Raw genomic sequence first — 9,612 nt, forward strand, 5'->3', positions numbered from 1 at the left:
GTATCATATTTGATCTTCACCAAATTTTTTTATTGTATTCAGCTCTGAGATTATTATACCCATTTCAAAGATGAATAAACTGAGACTTGGGGATGTTCAGTAACTTAGCCAATATCACATATCTAGGAAGACTAGAATCCAGTTTGTATTAATGGGCTTGTTCAGTTCATTTCTACTTCACCTTGGTCACAGCAAGCTAAGAATGACAAAGTACCCTTGAGGAAAAGGTCTCTGTGGGTACTCATGGATTTTCTTCATGTTCAGATCACAATTTAATGGTTTGTTTTGTTCCTGAGTTGGCAGCACAGCTGCCAGGATCTCCAAGGGAGCACTATATCCCAAGAGCTGCAAGACTCCCAGATCTGCATAAAGTCCCTGCCTCATGCCTGACTCCAGATATTGACATTGAAACATTTTACTATGGGGCTCAGTGCTGTGGTACCAGCTTGTGGTTCAAATTCCCTGAGTCATTGACTCATTCATCTAGTTTCTTTTGGGTTTCCTGAAGCTGAGTTGAATGGAGGGTAGGAGTGGACATTGCTAACTCTATTGCCATTCATGCCACAGCAATGACCCGGAGTGACTATTGTGCCACCAGGAACCTTGAACTCTTTGCCCCAGTGACTTATGAAGAGATTCACATGCTTCCTAGGCTTGGAACTTCAAGTCCAAACCTTGAATATGAAATTCTTAGCTAGCTCTCCTCTCCAAAGTCTTGTCCACCTTTCTCCATATCAAGTCAGCTAGGTTCTAGAATAGCCAATCTAATGATGCAGTGCTTATGTATACAGCAACATAGTATAGTGGAAACATTGCTGGACATGGAAGCAGGAAGAGTTGGATAAAAAAATTCTCTCAGATGATAATTCACCATTTCTCCATGGGTAAGTCACTTGACTCCTTCCCTTTCCTTATCCAGCAAATGTACATAACGACACTTGGAATACTTCTCTCATAGGGTCTTTTTTTTTTAATAAAGTATTTTATTTTTTTCCGTTACATGTAAAGATAGTTCTCAACTTTTGTTTATACAAGCTTTACAATTTCAGATTTTTCTCCCTCTCTCCCCTCCCTCCCCCTCCCCTAGACAGCAGGTAATCGGATATAGGATATATATATATATATATACACATAATAACATTAATCCTATTTCTGCATTAGTCATGTTATAAGAGAAAAAAAATCAGAGCAATGATGAAAAACCTCAAAATAGAAAAAAAAACAACAGCATCAAAAACAAAAGAAATAGTATGGTTCATTCAGCATCTATACTCTGCAGTTCTTTTTTTCCCCCTGGATTTGGAAATCCTCTTCCATCATGAGTTCCCTGGAACTCTTCTGTGCCATTGCATTGGTGAGAAGAATATAGTCCATCACAGTAGATCAATACTCAATGTTGATGTTACTGTGTACAATGTTCTTCTAGTTCTGCTCATCTCACTCATCATCAGCCCACGCAAGACCCTCCAGGTTTCTCTGAACTCCTCCTGCTTATAGCACAGTAGTATTCCATTGTATTCATATACCACAACTTGTCCAGCCATTCCCCAATTGATGGGCACCCCCTCAACTTCCAATTCCTTGCCACCATGAAAAGAGCAGCTATAAATATTTTTGTACATGTGGGTCCCTTTCCCCCTTCCATGATCTCTTTGGGCAAAAGACCCAAAAGTGGTATTGCTGGGTCAAAGGGTATGCACAGCTTTATCGCCCTTTGGGCATAATTCCAAATTGTTCTCCAGAATGGTTGGATCAGTTCACAGCTCCACCAACAATGGATTAGTGTTCCAATTTTCCCACAGCTTCTCCAACATTTATTATTTTCCTTTTTTTGTCATTTTAGCCAATCTGATAGGTGTCAGGTGGTACCTCAGAGTTGTTTTTATTTGCATCTCTCTAATCATTAGAGATTTAGAGCATTTTTTCATATGGGAATAGATAGCTTTGGTTTCTTCATCAGAAAACTGCCTGTTCATATCCTTTGACCATTTCTCAATTGGGGAATGACTTGGGTTCTTATAAATTTGATTTAGTTCCCTATATATTTTAGAGATGAGGCCTTTATCAGAAGTACTGGCCTCAAAAATTGTTTCCCAGCTTTCTGCATCCCTTCTAATTTTGGATGCATTGCTCCTGTTTGTACAATTTTTTTTAATTTAATGTAATCAAAATCATCCATTTTGCATTTTATAATATACTCTATCTCTTGTTTGGTCAAAAACTGTTTTCCTTTCCAAAGATCTGATAGGTAGACTATTCTTTTCTCTCCTAATTTACCTATGGTATCACCTCTTATGTCTAAATTGTGCATCCATTTTGACCTTATTTTAGTATAAGGTGTAAGATGTTGGTCTATGCCTAATTTCTGCCATACTATCCTCCAGTTTTCCCAGCAGTTTTTGTCAAATACTGAGTTCCTATCCCAGAAGCTGGAGTCTTTGGGTTTATCAAACACTACATTACTAGTGTCACTTACTACTGCATTTCCTGAGACTAGCCTATTCCATTGATCTACCACTCTATTTTTTAGCCAGTACCAGATAGTGTTGATGACTGCCACTTTATAGTAGAGCTCCAGGTTTGGTACCGCTAACCCACCTTCCTGTGAATTTTTTTTCATTATTTCCCTGGATATTCTTGATCTCATAGGGTCTTGAGGCTCAAATGAGATCATGTATGAAAACTGAGTTATTCTCTACTTTCAGGTTTTCAAATTCATCCATCATCTTCAGTAACTGAAGGGGCATTTGAGGAATGGATGATTGTACAGTCCTGATGAACACTAAATTAAGTAATGGTGATTGAGGAGATGCTGTGTGCAGAGCATTACATTGAATTCCTGATGGAGAGGGCTGATAAAATTTAGATGAGATATACTTGCCCACAATCACGCTCACATTTATATAAGACTAAAACATTTGTAAAGAGCTTTAATGGATTTTTTCATTTGAATCTCCCAATATCTGTGCAAGATAAATACCAATGTTATTATTCTAATTCTCCTTTTATAGAGAAGTAAACTGAGGCTGAGGGACTTGTGACTTCTCAGACATATACAATTAATAAGGTTCTGAGGTGGGATTTAAATCCACATCTTCTTAAGTCAAAGATCAAACAAGCTCTCTCCAGTACACCACGTTTTGCCATACTAGCATTTTATAGTGTAGTAATATCTCTATCCTCTTTTCTTCTTTGTTTTTCTCAGAGCGCTCATTCATTATCAGGTACAAGCCCAATAATTTTTGCTAATCATGGTAACTCTCATGTCTATAGCACTTGATTCCTGGCAAATGTTTTCTTCCCAACCACTCTGTGACCTCCATACTTGAAAAAATATGATTCCCATTTTCCAAATGAGACAGAAGTCCAGAAGGATTGATTAACTTCTGTGAAATTATTGAACAAATTAATTCAAATCCAAGCAAGATTAGAGTCCAAGTCTTCAGACTCCCAATCAAATGCTCTTTCGAAAATAATACTACCTACCCAAACCTCAGCATTTCTGAGTAGGAAACAAATCACTTTACCTGCCCAGGCAAACCAGAAGGGCTCTCTCTAGGCAAGGGGATGCAAGAAGACACAACCTTGAGTACATCAGTGAGATTGTCATAGACTCTATCTTCACCTATTTGATTCAACAGTATCAACTACCAACATGGCCCAGGAGTTCCAAGATTACTATAAATCTTGACTCAAGCTTGGTTGTATTCTATTTAATATAGTTCCTATTATGTTAAAGGAAAATTCTTCATTGTGTTAAGTTGTAATGATATATTTTTTTCTACACCCCTGATTGTCTATGCGATAGTCTTGATTATTTATTTTTTCCTTACCTACAAGTCCCACAGTAATCACATTAGAACAACAATCCTTTTACTGTACTTGTATGAAGGCTAATGAAAATCTTTAAAATTAATAGGGTAAAAGTATCATTGAACCACTGATTTAGAGCTAGAAAACATCTCAGAGATTATCTAGTCTGAAATCTTTTCTTTATTTTTTAAATTTATTTTTAGTGAGGCAATTGGGGTTAAGTGACTTGCCCAGGGTCACACAGCTAGTAAGTGTTAAGTGTCTGAGGTCAGATTTGAACTCAGGTCCTCCTGACTTCAGGGCCGGTGCTCTATCCACTGTGCCACCTAGCTGTTCCTGAAATCTTTTCTTTATTAATGAGGAAACTAAGGTCTATAATATCTAGGAGTAAAGAACCTTGAAAAACCTGTCAAAGATAAGACTCATAGTCATAGTATTGCTAATTCAAATAACACCAAGAGATAACACATATAGAGGTTTAAGGTTTAAAAAAAAACTTTACAGAATTAACTCCTTCTATAATTAGAACACCCGATGATGTAGATGACATGAATTTTATCCTGTTTTGACACTTTTTTTATGGATACAATTACAATAAGAAAAGATAGGAGTCAAACTTTCCCATAAAATGAGGAATAAAATTTTCTTATCTTTCTTCACCTCACTATGATATATATATATATATACACATATATATATATTTATATAAATATATATATATATATATATATAATGTATGTATGTATATCTATGTGTGTCTTTATAGTATTTGTGTGTGTGCACACACACAGAGACATACACTTAAGTGTATATACCTATATAAAATATTGAACAGGTGGTGTACTAGCCCTTTCCTCAAGACTTCAATTGAGGGGAAATCCTTTCCACATCTAAAAAACAATAGTTTTAGAATGTTTTCCTTATTTCAAACCTAAGTTTGTGTCTTCCTAACTTCTGTACTTTGCTCCTGGTTCTTCCCTTTAGGTACAAATGAAAGAAAGTCTAATGCTTCCTCCATTTTTCAGTCCTGCAGATATCTAAAAATAACTAATCCCAACCCCAGCCCTGAAACCATCTTTTATCTTTTTAACACCAAACACTCTCAATTCTTTCTACCAATACCAATATGGCAAGGTTTCAAAGTCCTCCATCCTAGGTGAAGTCCTTTGGAAAAATCTTTGGCCTATCAGTGTCCTTCCTAAGTATGGTAGTGACAACTGAACATGTTGCTCCAAATGCAGAATAGAGAGGACTACCTGTGTTCACCTGGATACTATGACTCTGCATTCAGTGTAAAATCAAATGGGTTTTCTTGTTTGCTATTTTTGTCACAAAGTTGTAGGGATCAAATGATTCAATGTGTTTCAAATTCTGTGCTCTGGCACAGTGGATAGGACTGGCTGGAAACAGGAAGCCCTGATTTCAAATTCAACCTCAAGATACTTAGGATGTGACTTAAACACATCCTGAGCAACTCACTTAAGCTCTGTTTGCCTCAGTTTTCTCAACTTTAAAAAGGGGATAACACCTACATTATAGGGTTGTTGTGAGAATCATATAAAATAAAATTTTAAATACAATAACATATACATGTATTTATATATATACATATACATATATATATATATACACTATATAAATGCTTCTTCCCTTTTTCCACCAATATAGGTGCTAGCTCTTATTATCTTTGGTATGAATTCCCTGTTATCTATAGTTATTCAGTTTTTCTAAATCTAAAGACCATTCTCCTGTCAGAGAAATTAGAAGTAAAATACAAATTGAGCTGCTCTGCCTTTGCTTGTTATTCACTGTATTTTTCTTGTCAACCTCATGAATCAATCCATTTTATATCCTTTGTTTATGAAAATGGCCAATTAAAAAAAAACACACAACATTTTTCTGAAATTCTGAAAGCTTTCTGAAATTCCCTCAGCTCACCCTAAGCCCTTGCACTTCTCTAGTTCTGTTACTATAAGATAGCATCTGCTTTTGTCTTCATCATTGTTTACCTGTCTGTTTTACTTTACTGCAGTTTTTTTCATATCTAAGTTGACCTAATTGACAATTTTTCTTCTTGTATCTTTCAAATTTTATTCCTGAGATCATCCTATCCTTTTAGGTTTGAACTCCCCATAGGATGAATTCATAAATTCCTATTTTATCCTTCTTCTGAAATACCTAGAATTTACCCACCCCCAAAACCAATGTGCATGCCTGACAATGGTTACTTTTTCTTTCTTTATCTCAGACTTTAAGATGATTTAATTACTTTCCTCTTATTTCTGTAACTTTCCTCATTATTTGGATCCTACCTAATAACTCCTCATAATTCTTGAGAATCAAATGCAGAGTAGAATTTCCTCATATTGATTCCTTCACTTTTGAACTTGGAAAAAATATTGTCATCAAGAAATCAATAGCTGTACTTTGAGAAGAGAGACAGAGAGATAGATAGCTAGCTAGGTAGGTGAGTAGATAGATAATAATAGATAAATACATAGAAAGAGACACAGACAACCAGGCAGAGATAAAAGCAAACTCAGAGACAGATGGGAAGAGAAAGACATTTAGCCAGAGACAGAGATGGATGATAGATACAGAGAGATAAAGAGAAAGACAGAAACAGAGAGATAGAGAAGACAGAATGAGGGAGATAAAATGAGAACATTCTGGCAGATGGCATTATATCTATCTATCTCTATCTCTATCATTCCTTCATGACAATTTTGTGATGTTTACCAAATTCCTGATCTATTTCCTCTTCTAATATAAATAATGGATATAACATTATACTTTTATGCTGATAACAGTATAAATGCTTCCTACCATGTTTTCCCATTCTGGTTCCTAGATACCCTCATATGAACACATATTCTCAGTTCTAAAAAAATTATAACAGCCTACTATTACTTATCACATTTCATTTAAATAAGAGAGAAACTTTTCCAGAACTACATTCCAGTTATGAGTCCCATCCCTCTAGTATAAATGTTACTTTGACAGTCAGATTTCTTTTCTTGTGTTAGAGATTCTAGTTCATCTTGCTTGTTAGGCAGAATTCCTTGGGGTCTCCAATATGTGATTAGAGCTATATATCTCTTATCTTTCATTCTTCCTACTTAATCAAGTCTTCTTTTCCCATCTTACAGAACTTTTGGATGGCTTTGGTAGAAGTGACTCCTGGTCAGATGTTAGCAGAGATAAGTGATCTCTGAGGAAATATACCGATTTAAGATTCTCTGACTTTGTTTTATGTTTTTCCCTAAGATACAACTTTTTATGTGTCCACCTCCTAATTACTTGTATAAAAACTATCTTCTAATGTCTAACGATTGTAGAGATGAAACTAAGTATTCTTCGACTTAAGTTAGTGAAGCATAACAGGAAGGTGCTTACAGCTTTTTAAGGTTTGTGGTGGAGTCTGGGGATTGACTATCCATTCGTCTGATGCACAAAGGCCACCTCGATCAGTTCAGACAGGGAGTTTTGACTGGTCAATCAGGGAGTGAATAAACATTTAAGAAGTGCCTACTATGTGCCCACTAGTATGTTAAGCACTGAGAATATAATGAAAGGTAAAATAGAGTCCCTGCCCTCAAGGTGCTCATAATCTCTAGACAACATGGAAGTAACTATATAAAGAAAGCTATATCCAGGATAAATTAGAGGAAATAAAAAGAGGGATCAAGAAAGACTACTTGAAGCTGGGATTTTTGTTGGAAATTGGTGGATGTGAAATGAAAAAGTGGTGATTTCTCTGGGACCCAGAAAATGGAATAGTGAACAACAGGACTACTTATCCCTGTTTGTGCCCACTTTCTGCTTCCACGGTGGCAGTGGGGAAGAACTGAAAAAGGGACAGGCTGTGGGAGGGAGGCAGATTTAGAAATAATACATATTGTTATGTGGTCCAGCAGTGGCCTTTTTGATAGACAGCTGACACAATTATGCAACTGGTATCCACTGGCGGCTCCTCCTCCTCAGGAAATTGGAACTTCAGTCCACCGTAAAAACTTTACAGCCACCATGATTCCACAACAAAGGAAGATTCCAGTAGAATCTTAGACAACTTTCTTTGATACTCTTCTTCCATCTTTCAGTCTTTTAGCTTCCCTCATTTTATTCCTCCCTCTTCTCCTTCATTCCTCTTTTCTCTTCATCAGAATGATGCATATGCACATGAAAAGAGCTAAGTCTCCAACCCTGAAAAACAATAATGCCCTTTCTTATGCTGATTTTTACCAGAGAATGACATTTTCCATTCCTGAAGTTGGATATGTCACTTTGGAAATTTTTAAGTGTGTAATAGATTGAAAAATAAATGGATCCATGAATTTTGGGGATATAGAGTAATTGCAATGGCTACTACCTAGATGCTCTTGTTCCCTTAATTTCTTATTTCTGCCCCTCACATCAGAAATGTTTCTGACCATATTTTATGTCTTAGAGTCATTCATCACAAATAATGGCTTTTTTTCTGATTGTTACTCTTTTGTTGCAGGTGAATGAATGACAACACTCTCAAATGATATCTATGGAGAACAGAACTGCAGCAAAGGAGTTCATCCTCACAGGATTAACAGATGCCCCAGAGCTTCAGGTTCCTCTCTTCATCATGTTCACCTTCATCTACCTCACCACCCTGGTAGGGAACCTGGGGATAGTAGCACTGATCTCCTGGGATTCCCGCCTCCACACCCCCATGTACTTTTTCCTCAGCAATCTCTCTCTGGTGGATTTTGGCTACTCCTCAGCTGTTACCCCCAAGGTGATGGCTGGTTTCCTCACAGGGGACAAGGTCATATCCTATAATGGATGTGCTACACAGTTGTTCTTCTTTGGAGCCTTTGTTACTACGGAAAGTTTTCTTTTAGCCTCCATGGCCTATGATCGCCATGCAGCTGTGTGTAAGCCCCTACATTATACCACTACCATGACTCCAACAGTATGTGCACATCTGGCCAGTGGTTCTCACATTTGTGGCTTTCTGACCTCCTCTATAGTCATAGGAAACATGTTTAGCCTTTCCCTTTGTAGGTCCAACATAGTTCATCACTTTTTCTGTGATATTCCCCCCCTCCTAGTTCTCTCTTGCTCTGATATTCAAATGATTGAGTCAGTTTTATTTATCTTAGGGTCATTCAATACCTTTTTTCCATTTCTTGTCATCTTTACCTCTTACTTATTAATCTTCATCACCATCCTGAAGATCAATTCTGCTGATAGTCGTCAGAAAGCCTTCTCTACTTGTGCTTCCCATCTTGCAGCTGTATTTATATTTTATGGGACAATCATCTTCATGTACCTTCAACCCAGCTCAAGCCATTCCATGGACACAGACAAAATGGTGTCAGTGTTCTACACCATGGTCATCCCTATGTTGAACCCTCTCGTCTATAGTCTTAGGAACAAAGATGTGAAGAATGCTTTTAGGAAAGCTGTTAGGGGACAACAACTTCAATTAGATCATGCTTTTTCTTAGAGAGAAAAATCTAATCTGCACCTTCCCCACTATGGGATCCAACCCCTGAGTTAGGCTACTTTTCTTATGTACACAGAATGTAATCCAAACTTTTGCAGAGGTAACATGATGGAATATAAACTGTCATAGATGTACTTAAGAGAGAGCTGAATTTAAATTCTGTCTCAATCACTTTCATGTTGTGTAACATTAGGCAAGTCACTTAAAGTTTCTGCTTAAATTTCTTCATGTTTAAAGGGCCTTAATAGTATGCCCTAACTTATAAGATTGTTATGTGGAATGAATGATATGCGTGTGCACACACACACACACATACA

General features: G+C 36.8%; 1 protein-coding gene across 1 annotated transcript; it reads left to right on the forward strand.

The window, feature by feature from the left end:
* The first annotated feature begins 8,338 nt into the window (after window positions 1-8,338).
* Window positions 8,339-9,295, forward strand: LOC122731830 (olfactory receptor 5B2-like). Its single transcript, XM_043972096.1, has one exon. It carries the CDS (start codon window positions 8,339-8,341, stop codon window positions 9,293-9,295), a length of 957 nt encoding a protein of 318 aa, XP_043828031.1.
* The last annotated feature ends 317 nt before the right edge of the window (window positions 9,296-9,612 follow it).

Source organism: Dromiciops gliroides, chromosome 6 (assembly GCF_019393635.1).
Source record: "Dromiciops gliroides isolate mDroGli1 chromosome 6, mDroGli1.pri, whole genome shotgun sequence".
Classification (NCBI taxonomy): Eukaryota; Metazoa; Chordata; class Mammalia; order Microbiotheria; family Microbiotheriidae; genus Dromiciops; species Dromiciops gliroides.